Genomic DNA, 22,607 nt, shown 5'->3' with positions numbered 1-22,607 from the left:
TTGACAGTGACATTTAAATAGTTAAACAGCAGCAAATGGAGCAAGCTCTGGTCACTGCTGTTATAGACAGGTTTCTGGCTGGGAAAAGCAGCCTGCCGCTGTCAGGTGTGGTGCGGGCTCAGCTCCTGAGGCCGCTCCGTACGTGGAGGCACAAAGGAGGACATGCTGTTATGTCCTATGTCAGGAAGGAGTAAAGGATTTAAAAATCAAATCTACAAAACAAAGTTAGTTTTAGTTTAAAAAAATAGTAAAACATTTTTAACATTTTCTTTCAATAGTTTCTATGCAGATTAGAAACCAATGGGTGCCGTACCTGCTGGTGATTGCAGCTTACAAAGAAATAAAAAAATGTAGTTTTCGGCACAAAAACTGGATACAAAATGTAAGTTTATTGAATCAAGTAAAAAGTCCATTAAAAGTTTAAACCAAGGTGTTGAGGTTGTAACTTTTAATGAACTTTTAACTTAATTCAATAAACTTACATTTTTCTATCCAGTTGGTTGTGCCGAAAACTATGCTGATTTGTTTCTTTCTGGGTGCAAAAATGCTGCAGAAAATCTTCAACATTAAAGCTCACCAAAAAGCTCCTCGTGGGAACGAAGCCTAAGAACTAATGGCCACTGTCTTCCCCCACCCCCACTTGCAGTTCTCAATGCCAATTTTTTTACAGTTTTTTTAAAACAGTGCTATACCTGGCTACAAAAGGTGTCATGATACATTTCACACCCGACACTTAGAAAAGCTGAACGTTTTAGTGAAATATTGACCAACTTACTTCTTGTGAATCCTGTCTTCTAAATTGCTTGTAGAAAATCCTTTAATCTCAAAATCCACACCACAAGCCTTAAAAAAAGGGAAATGATTAGAAAATATAAATATTAAACAAAACCTGTTGTAATTGTAAATTATCAAATGTGTTCACTGGATTTCAAATAAAGCCGCCTGATAAAGGGGCAGTTTTCTAAAACTGTTATTTGCCTAACAAACAGGTAATCCCTACATGTGTTGTGGCTGTCGAACAGCCGTGATTCTTGCAGCCTCGGGGACTCGAACATATTTTTCGAGCACACCGAAGACACTCTGTTAGCACACGAGCATGCTCGGATAACACCTTATCGAAAGACATTCTCTCATCACTATTAATTTCTTAACACAGGAAACTGTACTTGGTTTTGTAATTTTTATTGCTTATCTATAAAAAACAGATGCCATACGGATGACCATACCAACGAAGAATCGTCTGTTTCATGTCAGGATCAACATTGTACATTATTTGCTACGATTTAAGGTTTTTCGACCAGAAATTCCATTATGGGTTCTTTTTTTAATTATGTCCACATTCTCACAATTATTTTTTTATCCTACGCGAATAAAGGTTAAGTTTTAACTATTTGCTTTTGGTTCAGGAGAACATCCCCTGTTGGACCATTGAGAGCTATTTGACCTCGAAGCCCGACCAGTGTATACTCCGTGCACCACACCCAGACCACATGCTGTCTACCCTCCATATCTCCTGGGATACTTATCTCTAACACCTAACATAATGGTCAGCTGAATTGACACTTTTTTATCCTTTGGTTATTTTTATACACGTGTGTGAATTTGGCCTTATATGTACATCTCTAGCAGGCTCTTGGAATATTTGCTGTACTCTACAGACCACACGATCTTCTGTTCTGGTTACCGTATATTATTTCTTGTCTGTATCAAAATTCTCATTCTATTAAGATAAATTGTTGAAAGCAGAAAGAATCTACTCACTTTCCCCACATCCGATGGAGCTGGCTGAAGACACACTGAGCACGGCAAGTAGTCAGGAAACTGTAAGTGAGAAAATAAGGAATAAGAAACGATCATAATCATCCGCATTACTGTGACACACTCCACAGGGGTAAAGGCAATATATTTCTAGTGGATAGATATTCAAGTTACAGGACACGATTGAGCAGAACATATAAGTGATTACCGCCATCAGGAAGGGATAGGCGTTGTTCCCCAATTTTTTCATTAGCCTTTCTTGGACTTTGGTAAGACATTTCACATCTTCCACAGGAGGATATACCTGGGTCCTTCTAAAGTATAAATCTTTCCGAAAGGTCAGGCCGATCACATCAATATCCTCTTGACCATAGCGGAATGCACAAGTCAGAGTGACATACACTGTGAAAAAGATAATGAATAGTGTACAGCACATGGGGGAGAGAGCAACCATACTGCACCATCTTTGCCAGTTTCTGCTTTGCCTGCTAGGTGGCACCGCGCCTTTGATGCGGGTGATGCTTGACAGCATCAATCCTATGTTATTCCTGAGACTTGTGTCTTTGCTAGTTCAGAAGCTATGAGGTTAATTCTGTTTGGGTTTCTTCCTGTTATCAGCACTGGGTGAGGCTGTTCACTATCTAAACCCCTGAGAGCCATCTCCCACTGTCAGTCAATGTTTGTCCTTCCTGGCTTTATCTATGTCCTGTGTATCATCCTGATTTATTCTGTTCCCTGACCTCAGCTAGTTTATTGCTGGTTCTCCTGCTTGATGATTTTGTACCTCCTGAATTTCACCCAGCTACCTGACTATCCTTCTTGCCAGCTTGCTCCACCGAACAGCAGCTGACTCTGGCCCTAGCCTAGGGATTCCTGTTTAAGTCCAGATTCCAATAGAGGGTGTAAAGTGGCAACTGGACAGATCGTGGATGGGAGGTATGTGTCACTGAGGTGCTAAGCCTCAGTGATGTAGGACCTGGAGAAGCACTGGAGAAGCAGGCTCCAGCACACATAGTGCTGAGAGGTGTTTTAATGGGCCCAGATTATGGGTCTGGATTTTACGAGCAGCTGAAAGAGATGGGTGGGATCAACTGCTCACTTACATCCAGTCTTGAAATGTCTGATTTAAGGCAGTTGATGCTGTCTCACTTGGTCTGTCTGTGTGCAAGGTGAGGAGGCCTTGTATGTGCTGCTCAGACCCTGCTGGAGTCATAGTAAAGGACTGATATTTAAACGGATGAGCCCATGCTTTGTATGGACAGGTTATTGTCTATGTTTGTTCTGTAATACCTTTTTATACCTGGAAGAAGCGATTTTGTTAAACGACACTGTTTATGGTCTTTTAATAAATCGCCTGTTTGTTTTGATTCAACGAACTGATTCCTGTGTGTGAACCAGCGTCTACCATTGAGCCGACCTCTCACAACACAATGGGTTAAAGGGTGAAGGCCACGGCAACCCCTTGTTTCTGGGAAATGGAGTGGCTTGCGCCAAGCCTGTTCATAGTAGCCATTGTGACGTTGACCACGTACAGTGCCTGTGTGACACGTACTTAATAAAGACTGTGAAAACGTCAGAATAATGTCCCAGCAGGGACACAATCAGAAGGTACCATGGGTCTTGCTAAACAGCAACTGCCTCCCAGTGGCCGAAATAAACTTGCAGCAGGCCCTGTTACCAAAGTAAAGTCCCAATTGGCCCTATCTTGAGGTGTGTCACATGTGGCAGCATCATTGCAGACCTGAGCAAGCACTGGGTGGAGAAAAGCAGAGAAGCAGGAGAGCTGCAAGTGTAGCGCCCTCCTCACTGCACTTTTTTTTTGCATATTTTTCACCAGCTATACTGAGGAAAAAAATCGGAGCAAAAACTGGTCGGCACACGGATCATCCATGTGGCCTGCAATTCATATGCACACATGTCCCAAAAGCCAGGAAATTGCATCAGATTTCAACAGTAGGTTTGCCTCAAATATTGCTGAACTGTAGAAAAAGATTTGGACCGCACATCCAAAAATCATATGTTTGATTTAATGCCGCTAGGCAAAAATTGAATGGAGAGCAAAAATAGGCAGAACCCCACTTGCAGTCTCCTGCTAATTAATTGAGAGGTTCGCCATGACGTGGCAACAAGGGCTCCATCTATTTTTGCTCTCAGTTTACAGTCTGAGGGCTTGTGGAAGGTGAATTTCATGGCTCCTTTTACTTGGTGTTGGTGCTGTGTGGTGGCCATTGTTGCTGTGGTTTTGTGCTTGTGGGGTGGTGTGGTCTGAAGTCATGGGACTCAGTCTTGTAGCATGGGAGCTGTGAGGCACCAGGCCACTTGCCCTGCTTGGGCAATATCGCTGTGTCAGTGGTTAGCACATGGCGCTGCTCCTTTAAGGCTATAAAAAGTTAGGGACCCACTGAGAGGTTCGCCGTGACATGGCAGTGGGCTTCATACTGTTTGATCAGAATGTTAAACTAAGCACCTCATGTTCAGTGTTATAATTTTTTGCGTAGCGACATTAGATCAATGTATTATCTTTGGATGTCTCAGCTCATCATAAATCAGTCAGTGACATATGAGCTAAGCAGTTGGAGCTCCTACCTCACTGACATGCTTTATGATAAGCTTTGGGTACTGGAGACATTGCAGAAACACTCGCTCGTGTAATAAAACAAGCAGGGAAATGTTTTACCTCACAGAAAGAATCATCTTTGATTCTCTGCTGTAATATCTGTATACTTTTTTCTGCCCACCTGGCCAGGAGCTGTGGTATGATCAGACCATGTCCCTGTACGGTCAGACACAGCCATTACACAGTACACAGCAGGGGCACATTTATAAGATTATCTCAGCACAGGAACATTTTTTTCACACATCAAGTTGTAGAACTTATTACTATTCCAAGATATATTGATTAAAATGCCCTTTGTCTGTGGGACCAGTTAAAGCCAAAAGTATAACAAGTCAGTTCATCTTTATAACTATGGTCACCATATTGAGTCATGATGTTGCCATAAAAAAATCCAGTATTTCAAACTTCCACATTACTTACCTTTCTTCCCTTTCAAGAGGTCCGGATCAACTAAGACTACTCCATCTAAGATTAAAAAAAGAGGAAATCACTCACATTAGTAAAGATGTAGCACTACCATTAATCTAGCTGTTGAGTAGGTGTTTCTTGTTTTGTTTTGTTTTTTTGTTTGTTTTTTTTTGTTTTCATTGGCATATGGGATGTTTGAAAGAATATAGGAGGCTATGAGGACTGTGATAGCTCATATTGTATATAGAAAGGCTATGTGGGGGCTCATACTCTATATAAGAAGCTATGTGGGGGCTCATACTGTACATACTGTATATAGGCGCAATGTGCTGGCTCATACTGTATATAGAGAAGCTATATGGGGGCTCATACTGTATATAGGGGCTATGTGGGGGTTCACACTGTATATAGGAGGCTCTGTGAGGGCTCATATTGTATATAGAGAGGCTATGTTGGGGCTTATACTATATATAGGGGATTGTGGGGCTCATACTGGATATAGGAAACTATGTGGGGGCTCATACTGTATACATGGGGCTATCTGGTGACTCGTATTGTATATAGTGAGGCTATGGGTGTTCACACTGAATACAGGGGGCTATGTGGGAGCTTATACTGTATGTAGGGTGCTGTGTGGGCTCACACAGCACATAGGGGGCTGTGTGTGGGCTCATACAGTATACAAGGGGCTGTGTTCAGGCTCATTCATTATATAGGGGGCTGTATGCGGGCTCATATGATATATAGGGGAATATCAGCATACTTAGTATTAAGTGCTGCAATTAATATTAATATAACATAATTATAATTAATATGTTAAAATTAATATTGAGCAGAATTGGTTCAGCTCTCTACAACAGTCATGATCTCTAACTTCGACCCTTGAAAAAATGAATTGCTCACTCTGCTATAATGCAATGTTCTCTAAACTGTGGCTCTCCAGCTACTGCACAACTACAACACCCAGCCTGCAGCTGTCAGGGAATGATGGGAGTCAGAGGCATATCTAGGGGGGCAGGCAGGGCATATGTCCCAGGCACAGGGGGGGTGTCGGGCATCATGATGCTGTAGTCTGAGTTGTCTCACTGGCAGCTTCATTTTGTTTCTCCCCACTCCCCCTTAGTGAGAGTCGACAGTTCTATGCGCCGGCTGTCAAGCTGACAGTCAACTCAGAGAAGCACCGCCTTCCAGTGATCAATTGTACGTACAATCTTCCGATTCATGGCCACATCATCACCCTGATCAGGTCAGCTGATCATGCTGCTGATATCACTTGCCGGCACTGCAGAGGAGGGTATAATGTTGGTGATAAGTCATCGTGTGGAGCTGAGGACACCGAAGATTCAATGTAATAGAGAGGGAAAGGATTTGAGGACAAAGTATGGGGAGCGAGCGAAGGGATGGGTGCAGACACAGTATTGGGAACGAGCGAAGAGATGGGTGCAGATACAGTATTGGGAGCGAGAGAAGGGAAGGGTGCAGACAAAGTATTGGGAGCAGTAAAGAGATGGGAGCAGACACCAGTATTGGAAGCGAGGGGGAGATGGGTGCAGACACAGTTCGAGGACCAAGGGAGGGGTGGATGGGTGGAGACACAGGATTGGTAGAGAGGGAGGGGGAATGGGTGCAAACACAAGTATTGGGAGGGGGATGGGTGCAGACACAGTATGAGGGTGCAGATGGCAGTATTTCTCATAGGGGGATCGCATAGCAATCCCCGGACTGGCTGTCAACTCTACTGACCTGAACGTGACAGCTGCATAGAAGTACATTACGCTGTCATGCTCAGGTCAGGAGAGGTGCTGGGTCAGTCCATGTGATGCTCTCATGAGAGATACGGATGTCTGTCTGCACCCTAGTGAGCGAAGTGGGATGAGTGAACAAAGTATGAGGAGTGAAGGGGAATGGGTATGGACACAGTATGGGGAGCTGGGGGGATGTGTGAGGAGACAATAGACACTGGGAGTAAATATGTGAGGAGACAGTATGATTAGCGTGGGGGAGGATGTGTGAGGAGACAGTATGGAGGGGTGAAAAGTGTAGGGGCACAGAATAGAGACTGGGTAGTGTGGGAGGGGAACAGTATAGAGAGGGGACAGTATGTGAGGATATATATATGCATAGGGACATAGTGTGAGAAGACAATATGAAGAGAGAGCCCAGTATGGAAAGGAGAGGGCAAGTGTGGAGGAAATGTACCATAAGAGGAGGGATAATGTGAGGAAGCCATATTTTGTGCAGGGAACACAGTGAGTGGCAATTATTTATTCAGAGTCTCAACGTAGTAACACTGCTATTTTTAAGGGTATCCTATGGGAATGTGCTGCAAAAGACGAGAGGAGAAAGCAAACAAAAATACTCCAATTGAAAGCATTTATATTTAAATCAATGCATTTTTATTTCAACAAAAGTATGACAAAAGAGAATATAAAAACAATTAAAAAGGAGATATCCTGCAGAATATGATGACTGGAATATAAGCAGAATACATGAATTTGCGTGAAATGTTCAATACGTTATAAGACAATTCCATTGATCCATGACGAGAGCAGACATATGCATATCTATATATCAAATTATATTCTATACAAAAATGGAACAATATCGCCACCTAGCGATGTTTGTGGAGATATAAATCTCCATACAAAGAGGATGTATACAAGCACATGCACCGATATGTTAGAAAATCTATCGTTTTGTCCATATGTCAGGGAAAGTGCCAGTGCTCACATAACTGAATTCTTGCCCCAGGTACCAAAATGCCTAGATACACCTCTGATGGGAATTGAAGTTTTGCAAAAGCTAGTGAGCAACAGGCTTGTGAGAATGGCTGGGCTATGTAGTACATCGTCAGCTTTCTCCAGTGTCCCATTCATCCACTTACCTACTGGATCCACAGATTCCACATGATCAATGTAATCTCTTTTACCTAGGTATACACTCACCTATGGAAGAAAATACGTTTATTGCATGTTTGTTAATTACATATACAGTACAAGTAGTTTCTAATGGACTTCTGTGATGTGAAGGAAAATGATATTAATGGGGATCTGTCGCCAGATTTTACTATACAGACTGCACATGTTATTAAATAGGTCTTTTATGGCCCCTGTACACATTAGATAAAAGTCACCAATGATTGTGGATTTTGATTATAATGGTTGAATAACGGCTGTTTTGGAGACTGTTGGTTTTGACTGATGCCGAATGTCAACCTTCAAAACACAGATCAGCATGTTGAACTTTTTCGCCTAATAGCCGCATGATCAGCAAGTGAAATCCAAGATGGGTTTATTCGCCAACAAATGGGCTATCTGCCCATTTTTTGTCTAATTTGTATAGGGGCCTGATGAGGCTGGTGTACTTAAGTTAAAAAAATCCATGTCAAAATGACTGCATAATCTTTTTTTAAATATATATATTTTTCCCACTTAATATAAAAATGATAATTTTAATATTATGATTACGCAGCTATTTCTAAATGGATTTTCAAAGTACATATACCAGTCTCATAATTTTTTTTTTAGTAATCTGTGCAGTTGATATTGTGAAATCTAGTAACAGATCCATTTTAGGCCTCATTTAGATCTGTTTTTCAAGTACATGTTCTGTGCATTTTGATTTTTTTCACAGAAAGAACACATACCCATTATAGTATATGGTGCTGCTTGCATGTTCCTATTTTTTTTCTTTTTGCAGTCTGTGTGTCTGGAAACATTCCCTGAGACATTTTGAGTCACTAAACACCATGACCTATAGAAGTCTATGGGTCTGAGTATATCATGGACAGCACCTAGATGCCACCCATGTGCAATGTGTGCTGTCCAATCCATTTTTAACACTATAACGCTATGTTCACACATTATTTTTTATTGTGATCAATAAAATATTAATTATTCATAGTTAAAATAGTCCTATGCCTGACCAAAGGTTATCCTCGGATAAGACTATTTTACATATGAATTATTCATTAATATTTTAATGATCACAATAAAAGTTAAATTTAAATTATTATTCACATGTCTATTCTCGGCCCCCTTTTCCTCTATAATAAACTTATTAGGTGGCATACATGTCATGTGAATATAAATACGGGAGGGAGGGACATTTACTGATGTATAAAACAGTGGATCCCATACAGATGAAAAATTGTCAATTTTGTTTCAGGATGAAAATCAGACGATATTTAAGATGCTCGTCTGAATTTAGCCTAAGGGCTCATACCCATCACCATAAAAAAATGTCCAAAATCGGTCCAGAAAAGTGGGACGGGTGTCATGCAAGTTTCATGCGATTTTCTTGCAAGTACAATGTGATTTTTATCATATATCTATATATATAATTGTCTAAGGGTTTTTCCGTCTGTCTGTCTGTCTGTCTGTCTGTCTGTCCTGGAAATCCCGCGTCTCTGATTGGTCGAGGCCGCCTGGGCCTCGACCAATCAGCGACGGGCACAGTATCGACGTAGATGTCATAATGGAAATCCCGCGTCTCTGATTGGTCGAGGCCGCCAGGCCTCGACCAATCAGCGACGGGCACAGCATGGCGACGATGATGTCATAAAGGTTGCCTCGACCAATCAGCGACGGGCACAGTCTGCCGCGAATTCGCCTCGACCAATCAGCGACGGGCACAGTATCGACGTAGATGTCATAATGGTTGCCATGGCGACGATGATGTCATAAAGGGTGCCTCGACCAATCAGCGACGGGCACAGTCTGCCGCGAATTCTGGAATCATCATTGTCCATATACTACGGGGACATGCATATTCTAGAATACCCGATGCGTTAGAATCGGGCAACAGTCTAGTATATATATATACTGCTCAAAAAAATAAAGGGGACACTAAAATCCCACATCCTAGATATCACTGAATGAAATATTAGAGTTGTAAATCTTTATTCATTACATAGTGGAATGTGTTGAGAACAATAAAACCTAAAAATGATCAATATAAATCACAACTAATATCCCACGGAGGTCTGGAGTTGAAATGATGCTCAAAATCAAAGTGGAAAAGCTACAGGCTGATCCAACTTCAGTGGAAATGCCTCAAGACAAGGAAATGATGCTCAGTAGTGTGTGTGGCCTCCATGTGCCTGTATGACTTCCCTACAATGCCTGGGCATGCTCCTGATGAGGTGGCAGATGGTCTCCTGAGGGATCTCCTCCCAGACCTGGACTAAAGCATCCGCCAACTCTTGTACAGTCTGTGGTGCAACGTGACGTTGGTGGATGGTGTGAGACATGATGTCCCAGATGTGCTCAATCGGATTCAGGTCTAGGGAACGGGCGGGCCAGTCCATAGCTTCAATGCCTTCATCTTGCAGGAACTGCTGACACACTCCAACCACACGAGGTCTGGCATTGTCCTGCATTAGGAGGAACCCAGGGCCAACCGCACCAGCATATGGTCTCACAAGGGGTCTGAGGATCTCATCTCGATACCTAATGGCAGTCAGGCTACCTCTGTCGAGCACATGGAAGACTGTGCGGCCCTCCAAAGAAATGCCACCCCACACCATTACTGACCCACTGCCAAACCGGTCATGCTGAAGGATGTTGCAGGCAGCAGATCGCTCTCCAAGGCATCTCCAGACTCTGTCACGTCGGTCACATGTGCTCAGTGTGAACCTGCTTTCATCTGTGAAGAGCAGGGGCGCCAGTGGCAAATTTGCCAATCCTGGTGATTTGTGGCAAATGCCAAGCGTCCTGCACGGTGTTGGGCTGTGAGCACAACCCCCATCTGTGGACATCGTGCACTCAGACCATTCTCATGGAGTCGGTTTCTAACCGTTTGTGCAGACACATGCACATTTGTGGCCTGCTGGAGGTCATTTTGCAGGGCTCTGGTAGTGTTCCTCCTGTTCCTCCTTACACAAAGGCTGAGGCAGCTGTAAAAGAATTAAGATAATACACAACCATATTCCTTATCTGTCCGATGTGAAGCTAATAATCCATTTGGCCCGCGACACGTCTAGCTTTGCTACATCTAGATGGCAGGCTGCTTCTTTGCATAATGCGACTATACAGCCTGCCATCCAGCAGAGATACTGAGCTGCTCGTGCTTGCTCAGTGTCTCCGGGTGACGTACTAAAGTTGGTTGAGCAGAGTTCATATCCAATGAACTGGTTTCACCTCACTGACGTCACCGCGAATGTGAGAAAGTTCTCACGCTTGTGGTGCCATCAGAAAGGTCATCCGGGTTTAGTGCTCGTGAATTGAGTTGAACTGAGTTCATTGGCTCTGAACCAAATTTTTTTTTAACAAAATCACTGACAACTGACCAAATATTGGTGAAAATCTCATCCGAAACACTGATGGAAATCGGGCCATTTTTTTCATGTACGAGAGAAAGACGGACGACTGAATGCGACCTTAATATCAGAAAAATCATGGGAGCATTCTAATAAAAATGTGCATAATGTTTATTGGGCAACATACTGGTCTTCGGACTCATTCAGAAAATTGTAATTTTTATCGTACGTTAAAGCACGGGCCGTTGTTCATCAGTATTTATTTTTATCTGAGTTTCATCAGTGTTTGGTCAGTGCCAATTTTTACCATCAGTGTTTCATCAGTTATTTTCACTTATGAAAAAAAACAGCATCTCCTGTACATTGTAATGTGAATCACGGACAGCACACATATTACACACTGATGCCATCCCATAGACTTGTATGTGTGATTTTCATCCACGACTTGGAATAAAAATGGTCTGTCTGCAAATAAACATGGACATGTGAGCAGCCCCATAGAGTATAATGGGTACATATTCTATTAGTGAAAATCATGAATAGAACACGCATGTGAAATACAGATGTCTGAATGAGACTCTAGACAAAGAACTGGTATTTATACTCCATTTATCATGGTATATATATTTAACTTAGATAAAAACGTTGATGCTATTTTTGCTGGTGGGTATAGTTTATTATATTTGTATACATGATAAGCAAATTGTCTTACATACACATAAAGTGTACCTCCACCTTCAAAAGAAAACTATCATAGTGAAGGACTTGGCACCATAATACTTTTCCTATATCGCTCTGTTATGTGATTTTTCTGTTAAGCTGCAGCACGGACCACCCGAGATCTGTACGGCAGGCTGCAATAAACTAGGCGGCGTCCTGCTTACCGCTCTTAGTTACCGTCTTCAGCCCAGGAGAGAGCACTCTAAGATCTTATGGTGCTCACTCCCTCCCTGATGCCTAGCGGAGAGATGCTCTCTAGTGCAGTGCAGTCCGCGGCACAGACCATGGGCGGTCCGTGCTGCACGTTAACAGCAAAAATCCAAATAAAGCAGTTTAGAAAAGGCCTGCACTGTTTTAGTCCTGTACTCTAATCAATTTTTTTTTTAAGTGAAGTTATGCTTTAAAGAAAATAGAAGACAAAACATTGGTTAGAGTAGACTAAATCAGTGCAGGCTGGTAAAACATTGGTTATGTTGCATATAGAGGAATACTAACCGCTTTGTCACGGGAGGTTTTCTTAAAGATAATATGTCTGGATTTCTTGTCTCCACTCATGTTCCTGTGAGTTTATTACAAGGATTTGCAGCCTGCTGATATAGACAGATAAGTCATTATATATTGGATTATCATATCATACGCTTGTACTTTCTTTGTCACTCATATAAGATATAAGCATGTGTATATATGTATGCATGTGTACAGTGGCATGTAAAAAGTTTGGCCATATCTGGGCAAAATTACTGTTATTGTGAACAGTTAAGCAAGTTAAATGATTGCTAAAAGGCCTAAAGTTAAAAATGACACATTTCCTTTGTATTTTAGGCAAAAAAATATATATTTTTCATATTTTACATTTAAAAAATTCCAAAAATGAAAATGGCCTGATGCAAAGGTTTTGACACCCTGTTAGTTAGTACCTAGTAGTACCCCCCCCCCTTTTTGAAAGTATCACAGCTTGTAAACTCTTTTTGGAGCCAGACATGAGTTTTTCAATTCTTGTTTGAGGGATTTTCATCCATTCTTCCTTGAAAAATTCTGCCAGTTCTGTGAGATTTCTGGGTTGTCTTGCATAAACTGCTATTTTGAGGTCTGGCCGCAGATTTTCAATGATGTTCAGATCAGGGGACTGTGAGGGCCATTGAAAAACCTTCAGCTTGCATCTTTTGAAGTAGTCTAATGTGGATTTTGACGTGTGTTTGGATCCTTAGTCACTTGTAGAAGTCATCCTCCTTTCAACCTCAGCTTTTTTTTTTACAGATGGTGTTTGCATCAACAATTTGTTGAAATTTCATTTAATCCATTCTTCTCTTTACCTGTGATGTGTTCCCTGTGCCATTTGCTGCAACACAACCCAAAACATGATTTATCCAGCTACATGCTTAATGGTTGGCAAGATGTTTTTTCCTGAAATTCTGTAGCCTTTTTTCTTCACACATACATTTGATCATTGTGGTTAAAGAGTTCTATTCTAACCTCATCAGTCCACAGGACTTGTTTCCAAAATGCATCAGGCTTGTTTAGATGTTCTTTTGCATACTTCTGATGCGGAATTTTATGGTGAGGACGCAGGAGAAGTTTTATTCTGCTGACTTTTCCATGAAGGCATTATTTGTGCCGGTGTCTCTGAACAGTAGAACATTGTACCACAAATCTAGAGTCTGCTAAATCTTTCTGAAGGTCTTTTACAGTCAAGAGGGAGTTCTGATTTGCCTCTCTAGCAATGCTACAAGCAGCTCTCACTGAAATTTTGTTTCATCTTCCAGACCTTATCTTGACCTCTGCTGTTCCTGTTAACTGCCATTTCTTAATTACATTTCAAACTGAGGAAAGGGCAACTTGAAAACACTTTGCTATATTCTTTGCTATAGCCTTCTGTTTTTTTGGGCCTCCACCATTTTCATTTTCAGAGTGCTAGGCAGCTGCTTAGAAGAATCCATGGCTGCTGTTTTTTCACAAGGTTAGAGGAGGCTGGCTTTTTATAAAGCTGGGAAATTTGCATCTCCTGGCCTTTCCTAATGATGATAGTGAACAAGCCATAATCCTAACAGGCTTCCGACATGCGCAGTACATGTACTGCTCTGCGGGAGCTGCGTTCCAGCAAACAGCAGTATAGGTACAGTGTAATGATCGTGCGGCCTCACGCTGAGCGCTGCGGCGATAGGGTGCAGGTGTCAGCTCTGTGTGAGAGCTGACACCCCGCAGGAATGCCCATGATTGGTACTAGTGCCGATCGCGGGCATTTAACCCCTCCGATGCCACTGTCAGTAGTGACAACGACATAGAGGAGAATGTGTTCCCTGCGCGCTTCCACCAGGACAACGCAATGCGATCGCGTTGTCCTGATGGTCTTCATGGAGACCCCTGGCCGCAAGGTGGCCACAGGGTCCTTTAGGGAAGGTGGCATGTCAGTACCTGCTCAGAGCAGGATCTGAGATGCCTCCTTCCCTGCCTGTCAGACACTGCTCTGATGTCTTGCAGTGCAGATGCATTGCAGAACATCAAATCAGCGATCTGATGATATAGTAATGTCCCATAGGAGGTGGTGATGGCGAACTCAGTCGAGGGGTTCAAGAGAGGCCTGGATGTCTTCCTGGAGCAGAACAATATTGTATCATACAATTATTAGGTTCTGTAGAAGGATGTAGATCTGGGGATTTATTATGATGGAATATAGGAATATAGGCTGAACTGGATGGACAAATGTCTTTTTTCGGCCTTACTAACTATGTTACTATGTTACTATACTAAGACAATGTAAAAAAGAAAAAAAAAAGTATTAAAAAGTGTAAAAAGTCTGTAACAACCCTCTCTATAAAACTGTCTTGCTCGTTAACCCCTTCAGTGAACAACGTAAAAAAAAATAAACATTGCTTTATCATCAAAACAAAAAGTGCAATAAAACGCGATAAAAAAAGAATGTAAATAAAAATGGTACCGCTGAAAACGTCATCTTGTCTCACAAAAAAAAGCTGTCATACAGCTCCATCAGCAGAAAAATAAAAAAGTTATAGCTCTCAGAATAAAGTGATGCAAAAATAATTATTTTTTCTATGAAATAGTTTTTATTGGGTATCGCTGTAATTGTACTGACCCGAAGAATAAAGCTTCCTTATCAATTTTATCACATGCAGAAAAGAGTAAAAAAAAAAGAAGCAATTCCTGAATTACTGGTTTTTGTTCATTCTCTCTCCCAAAAATCGAAATAGAAAGCGATAAAAAAGTCATGTGCCCGAAAATGGTACCGATAAAAACGTCAGCTCATCCCGCAAAAAACAAGCCCTCACATGACTCTGTCAGCTGAAATATGGAAAAATTATGGCTCTCAAAATATAGGGATACAAAAACTAGTTTTCGCAATAAAAAGCGTATTTTAGTGTGTGGCAACAGCCAAACATAAAAACCCGATATACCATATATACTCGAGTATAAGCCGACCCGAGTATAAGCCGAGACCCCTAATTTTGCCACAAAGAACTGGGAAAACTTAATGACTCGAGTATAAGCCTAGGATGGGAAATGCAGCAGCTGCTGCTAAATTTCAAAAATAAAAATAGATGCCAATAAAAGTAAAATTAATTGAGACATCAGTAGGTTAAATGTTTTTGAATATCCATATTGAATCAGGAGCCCCCCATATAATGCTCCATACAGATCATGATGGCCCCATAAGATGCTCCATACAAAATACGCCCCATATAATGCTCCATAAAGTTCATGATAGGCTACATAAGATGCTCCATACAAAAAAATATGCCCCATATAATGCTGCACAAAAGTTGATGGCCCCATAAGATGCTCCATAGAATAATATGCCCCATATGCTGCTGCTGCAATTTAAAAAAAAAAACATACTCACCTCACGTCACTGGGGGCCAGGTGTGGCGCCAGTGTCCTGAGCAGGCGGGGACACCGGTACACTATGGGGGCCACGTGCCGGTGTCGCCGCTGGCTCAGGCCCCCGGCACTTGTGATATTCACCTGTCCCCGTTCCACCGCTGCGTGCCACTGTGTCTTCCGGGTCCTCTGGCTGTGTTCAAGTAGAGGGCGAGCACTAAACACGTCATCGCGCCCACTAACCTGAACGTCACAGCCAGAGGATGCGAAAGACATAGCGCGGCGGTGTAACAGGGACAGGTGAATATCGCATGACTCACCCTCCCCCATCATACTTACCCTCCTGGCACGGTCTCTGCATGTCCCTGCTTCTCCGATGGTCTCCAGCACCTGCAGCTCTCATGTGTTCAGTGGTCACATGGTACCGCTCATTAAATTAATGAATATGCGCTCCACGGCTATGGGATTGGAGACGCGTCCATATTCATTACTTTAATGAGCGGTACCACGTGACCACTGAACAGGAAGAGCTGCGGGTGCCGGAGACCATCTGAGAAGCAGGGATGTGCAGAGACCGCGCCAGGAGGGGGTGAGTATGATGTGACAGCCGCCGCTCCCCCTCCCCCGCCGACCCCCTGGGACAATGACTCGAGTATAAGCCGAGAGGGGCACTTTCAGCCTAAAAAAATGGGCTGAAAATCTTGGCTTATAGTTGAGTGTATATGGTAAATCTGGTATCGTTGTAATCGCACCGACCTGAAGAAAAAAGTAGCCAAATCACTTATACCGCACGAAGAATGGTGTAAAAAGTAAATAAAACCAATTCTTCACATGCTGTTGATTTTTTCATTCTGCCTCCCAAAGATTGCAGTAAGGCTCGGCGCACATTTATCCTGTGCTCGGCGCTGAATGCTTACACTGGGGTTTCCATGAAAATCTCTGAAATGCATGATTCAGGAAAAACCCCCGGCGGAAGATTCCCTATAATGAGGCAGATGGAGGCATTGTTGGCACCATAGGACCTGTGATCCGGCGGTGCCTGTCTTTTTAGGATTGCATAAAAGTGCCATCAGCCACAGTTTTGTGCAGTTCTGAAAAGAAGGAGACCACTGAACAGAGGCCAGATGGAGTCCAGAGTAACTCTGCTACCCCATGATAGTGAATGGATCCATCGGGGGTTTCATCTGTCATGTCACTCGGAGATTTAGATGGAAACCCCAATGTAAGTGCTCAGCATCGGATAAATGTGATCATAAATGTTATGTAAAATGTTCCCAATGAAAGCTTTAACTCAATCCACAAAAAAATTAAGCCCTCACTTAGGTCCATCATCTGTTAACGGAAATACAGGGGCTTCCATGTTACTAGTAGTACAAAGGCTCTGGAAATGCAAAATGGATCCTTGCCTCCCAAAAGCAATTCAGCAAATTCTCCTCTCCCAATTCCAAATGCCCCCCTCCCTTCTGAGCCCCAGTGTGTCTATACCACATTTAGCGCCCACATGTTTGGCATTTGTGTAGTGATGAGAGCCCGCCTAATTTACAGGTACATGTCTCCAGAAGTATGGACTGGGCATACCATACTGGTCACTACAACGTACTGGTCACCACAATGGCAGTTTGCAATTTTCACTCAGCAACATCCACTTCTGCTTGTTTCTGGAAAATACCCATGGAGTCAAAATCGTCACTACATCTGTAGATAAATTCCAAAGGGTTATAATATTAAAAAAAATGGGGTCACTTGGGGGGATTCTGCTTTTCCAGCACTTAGGGGCTCTTTATATGGAATCCGCAAACTATTCTAGGAAAATCTGTGTTACAGGAGGCAAATAGCACTCCGTCTCTCCTAAGTCTCTCTGTATAGTGAAGTAGTACTGTACAGCCACATATGGTGTATTAGCACGTTTAGTAGGAATTGTGGGACAAATCTTGGTGCCATTTTTACCCATTTCCCATTATGAAAATGTAAAACTTCAGGCTAACACACAATCTTGGTGGTAAAATGTAAATTATTTTATCTTTACTGCTCAATGGTATAGAAGTCTGTGACACCTGTGGTGTCAATATAATCACTGCACCCCAAGATGGATTCATTGAGAGGTTTAGTTTGTAAAATGGGGTCACTTATGGGGGGATTCTGCTGTGTTGGCAATGTAGCATGGCACCCTCAAACAAGTGCAGCAAAATCTGCACTGCAATAGGCATTTCTTCCCTTCTGAACTTTGCACTGTGCCTTGATGACATATGGGGTTTCAGTAAACTCAGGAGAAGTTGCACAATACATTTTGGGGTCCATTTCTCCTGTTACCCTTGTGAAAATTCAAAACGTGGAGATAAAACAGATTTTTGGGGAAAAAATTTGATTTTTTTTTTATTATTATTTTTACAGCTTAATGTTATAAACTTCTGTGAAGCACCTGGGGTTTCAAGGTGTTCAATACACATCTAGGTAAGTTCCCAAAGGGGTCTAGTTTCCAAAGTGGTGCCACTTGTGGGGGGGTTCCACTGTTTAGGCACATCAGGGGCTCTCCAAATGCGACATGGCGTCCGCTAATGGTTCCAGCAAATTTTGCATTGAAAAAGTCAAATGGCACTCCTTCCCTTCTGAGCTATGCCGTGTACCTAAACAGTAGATTTCCCCCACATATGGGGTATCGGCATGCTCAGGAGATATTGCACAACAAATTGTATGGTCCATTTTCTCCTGTTACCCTTGCGAAAGTAAAAAAATTAGGTCTAAAGGAAAAATTTTGTGAAAGAAAAGTAAACGTTTATTTTTTCCTTCCACAATCCCCAAAAAATCGTGTGAAGCACCTAAAGGGTTATTAAACGTTATGAATGTAGTTTTGAATACCTTGAGGGGTGCAGTTTTTAGAATGGGGTCACTTTTGGGTATTTTCTGTCATATAGGCCCCTCAAAGTCACTTCGAATCTGATTTGGTCCTTAAAGAAAATGGTTTTGCAAATTTTGTTGTAAAAATGAGAAATCGCTGGTCAAATTTTAACCCTTGTAACTTCCTAACGAAAAAAAAAAAAATACCGCATGTTTCAAAAATTGTGCTGATGTAAAGTAGACATGTGGGAAATGTTATTTATTAACTATTTTTTTGCGATATGACTCTGTGATTTAAGGGCATACAAATAAAAAGTTTGAAAATTGCCAAATTTTGTTTTTATTCACAAATAAACGCAAGTCATATCAAAGAAATGTTACCACTATCATGGTGTTTTCTCGTGACTATCAATATGTCAAGAGAAAACACTCTCAGAATCACCGGGATCCATTGAAGCGTTTCAGAGTTATGACTTCACGAAGTGAGTGGTCAGAATTGTAAAAAAATTAGCCTGGTCAGGAAGGTAAAAACGGGCTTCGGGCCAAAGGGGTTAAGGTCTGAAAACTTGGTTCAAAGTTATCCGAACACACAAATCTTCAAGGGTGCCCAAACTTTTGCATCAACAAATTTTCCTTTCTGTAATTTTTAAAATCTAAAAGATGAAAATATATATTTTTTTGTTCCTAAAATACAAAGGAAACGTGTCATCTTTAGCCCATTTAGAGATCACTTCATCTACAGCTTGCTTAACTGTTTACAATAATAGTGATTTTGACCAGGGATGCCTAAACTTTTATATTCCACTGTGTGTGTGTATATACTGTATAAATGTATGTGTGTGTATATATACTGTATAAATGTATGTGCGTGTGTATATCTATATATATAATTGTCTAAGGGGTACTTCCGTCTTTCTGTCTGTCCTTCTGTCGGCAACTTCCGTCACGGTTATTCATTCGCTGATTGGTCTCGCCAGCTGCCTGTCATGGCTGCCGCGACCAATCAGCGACAGGCACAGTCCAATTAGTCCCTCCCTACTCCCCTGCAGTCAGTGGCCGGCGCCCGCTCCATACTCCCCGCAGTCACGGCTCACACAGGGTTAATGCCAGCGGTAACGGACTGCGTAATGCCGCGGGTAACTCAGTCCGTTAATGCCGCTATTAACCCTGTGTGACCAAGTTTTTACTATTGACGCTGCCTATGCAGCGACGCGCACAGTCTGGAAGAAAATGGCCGCTCCTTACTCCCCGCACTCAGTGCCCTTCGCCCGCATACTCCCCACCGGTAACCGCTCACACAGGGTTAATGCCGGCAGTAACGGACCGCGTTATGCCACGGGTAACGCACTCCGTAACCGCTGCTATTAACCCTGTGTGTCCCCAATTTTTTACTATTGATGCAGCCTATGCGGCTTCAATAGTAAAAAAATGTAATGTTAAAAATAATAATAAAAAAAAAAAAACCTGCTATACTCACCGTCCGTAGTCCACCGAGCCGCTCGTGCCGGCCGCCATCTTCCGTTCACGGCGATGCATTGCGAAATTACCCAGAAGACTTAGCAGTCTCGCGATGGCGGCCGGCGCGAGTGGCTCGGCGGAGCTTCGGTGGATCCCAAGCGTCGGTAACCCCTTCCTGGATCCAGGCGCCAACGGAAGGTGAGTATATAACGATTTTTTATTTTAATTCTTTTTTTTAACAGGGATATCATGCCCACATTGCTATACATGTGGGCTGCGCAATATACAACGTGGGCTGTGCAATATACAACGTGGGCTGCGCAATATACAACGTGGGCTGCGCAATATACTACGTGGGCTGCGAAATATACTACGTGGGCTGCGCAATATACAACGTGGGCTGCGCAATATACAACGTGGGCCGCGCAATATACAACGTGGGCTGTGCAATATACAACGTGGGCTGTGCAATATACAACGTGGGCTGCGCAATATACAATGTGGGCTGCGCAATATACAATGTGGGCTGCGCAATATGCTGCGTGGGCTGCGCAATATACTGCGTGGGCTGGCAATATACAATGTGGGCTGCGCAATGTACAACGTGGGCTGCGCAATGTACAACGTGGGCTGCGCAATATACTACGTGGCCTGCGCAATATACAACGTGGCCTGCGCAATATACAACGTGGCCTGCGCAATATACTACGTGGGCTGCACAATATACAATGTGGGCTGCGCAATATACAGCATGGGCTGTGCAATATACTACGTGGGCTGTGCAATATACTACGTGGGCTGTGCAATATACAACGTGGGTTGCGCAATATACTACGTGGGCTGCGCAATGTACTACGTGGGCTGCGCAATATACTACGTAGGCTGCGCAATATACAACGTGGCCTGTGCAATATACTACGTGGGCTGCGCAATATACAACTTGGGCTGTGCAATATACAACGTGGGCTGCCAATATACAACGTGGGCTGCGCAATATACAACGTGGCTGTGCAATGTACAACGTTGGCTGCGCAATGTTTAATAGAGCGCCCCCACGCGTAAGGGCAGTGGGGTACCCGGTACCGGGTCCTTGTCAGTTCTGGGGATGTCACGGTGGCCCGACCCGGGCCGTGGCCCTTTGAGGGGCGCCCAACTAAAGGTGTAGTTTGTCTGGTGTTCGTGACACCACCTGTGGTACTCGGTCAGGGTGACCGACGCTGCTTAGGGGTCCGCTGGGGTGATGGAATCGCAGCTAGATGGTATACCTTCCCACAGGTGAAGTATGTCCCCAGGGCTTCCCGGATGTGTAGGTGGTTATGGTGGACGATGTAAGGCGCAGCAAATAACGAGGACACAAAGGTTGCAGTCTCTTTACCTTTTACTGAAGACTTCAGCGTCCGCAGTCCAGAGTACTGTTCACAGGACAGGCAGAGTCTGGCCGGTCCGAAGACACATCCAGAGCTCCCTTAATCAGGTGGAAATCAGTAGCCTTCCTACTAGCGCCTGTGTGTTGTAGTACTTCCCTGCTGAGCACCACGGGATAGTCCTCACAACTTTCGTGGATGTTTCTGATGTTTTCTCTCTGTCCCCCAGATGGTATGGATAGGACAACCCGTATGACGGGGTAGGCCTGGAGCTATTTTATAGGGACCCTAGCGTCGCCCCTCTCCCACAATTTTGCCTCCGTGTCTTCTTAGGTATTAAGGTTGGACAGCCAACTTGGAATTGACTGCCCTGCCGTTTTCTGAAGTAATACGTAGAGTTAATTACTCCCTTCTGCGTTCCGGCCACCGGCTACGTGCCTCAGAAGGAGGCTGCCGATCTTGGGGCAGGTCTCCTCCCGGTATTATCTCCTTGTGCTGTGACTTCGTTTCTCACTCTCCACAATATACTTCGCTTTGTGTCCTTTCTTAGGATGCTGCCGCAATGGGTGCAGGCGCAGCTCCGTAACGTTCTATCTCGTGCTTGGCCTCTGTCAGGATCCCACCCCTGACAGGGACCCTCTGTCTGCAGCTCAGATGTTCCTCCTTCTCCCCCTGTCTGCCTGACAGGTCCTCTCTGGGTCGAACCCAGGTAGCTTCTGTCTTAACTTCCTATCCAACCCACTAGTTTTACTTGTGTGTGAGGAGTGCCCTAATAGATAGAAGCAAGGCTCCCCCTGGTGGACTGGAGTGTGAAGTGTAGTGTGTGACTTGTGATACCTGATCAGGTGAACTCCTTTAGTACCATCAGACGTAAAATCACTCCCCCTGGTGGAAGAGCGACATTACTGCAACGACCAGGACTCTGGGGTGCTGCATACAACGTGGGCTGCGCAATGTACTACGTGGGCTGCGCAATGTACTACGTGGGCTGCGCAATATACTACGTGGCTGTGCAATGTACTACGTCACTGCGCAATGTACTACGTGGCTGCGCAATGTACTATGTGGGCTGCGCAATATACAACGTGGCTGTGCAATGTACTACGTGGCTGTGCAATGTACTATGTGGCTGCGCAATGTACTACGTGGGCTGCGCAATATACAACGTGGGCTGCGCATTATACTATGTAGGCTGCGCAATGTACTACGTGGGCTGCGCAATGTACTGTGTGGGCTGCGCAATGTACTGCGTGGGCTGCGCAATGTACTGCGTTGGCTGCGCAATGTACTGCGTTGGCTGCGCAATGTACTGCGTTGGCTGCGCAATGTACTGCGTTGGCTGCGCAATGTACTG

At 43.5% G+C, this 22,607-nt stretch overlaps 1 protein-coding gene across 1 annotated transcript in view; it reads right to left on the bottom strand.

Moving 5' to 3' along the window:
* The window catches only part of SAG (S-antigen visual arrestin), a 49,556-nt gene that overhangs the window by 17,396 nt on the left and 9,553 nt on the right, over positions 1 to 22,607 (bottom strand). Inside the window, exons 2-7 of the mRNA XM_077291082.1 lie at positions 12,258 to 12,349; positions 7,668 to 7,728; positions 4,796 to 4,840; positions 1,967 to 2,160; positions 1,762 to 1,821; positions 776 to 843 (exon numbers count right to left, since the gene is read on the bottom strand). Of these exons, the coding sequence (XP_077147197.1) occupies positions 776 to 843; positions 1,762 to 1,821; positions 1,967 to 2,160; positions 4,796 to 4,840; positions 7,668 to 7,728; positions 12,258 to 12,317 (488 nt within the window). The 5' untranslated portion in view covers positions 12,318 to 12,349. The remainder of the gene's footprint in view (positions 1 to 775; positions 844 to 1,761; positions 1,822 to 1,966; positions 2,161 to 4,795; positions 4,841 to 7,667; positions 7,729 to 12,257; positions 12,350 to 22,607) is intronic.

This window comes from Ranitomeya variabilis, chromosome 2, assembly GCF_051348905.1.
Source record: "Ranitomeya variabilis isolate aRanVar5 chromosome 2, aRanVar5.hap1, whole genome shotgun sequence".
Taxonomy (NCBI): Eukaryota; Metazoa; Chordata; class Amphibia; order Anura; family Dendrobatidae; genus Ranitomeya; species Ranitomeya variabilis.
The sequence above is the reverse complement of the archived record's forward strand: the minus strand, read 5'-3'. Positions and strand labels throughout refer to the sequence as shown.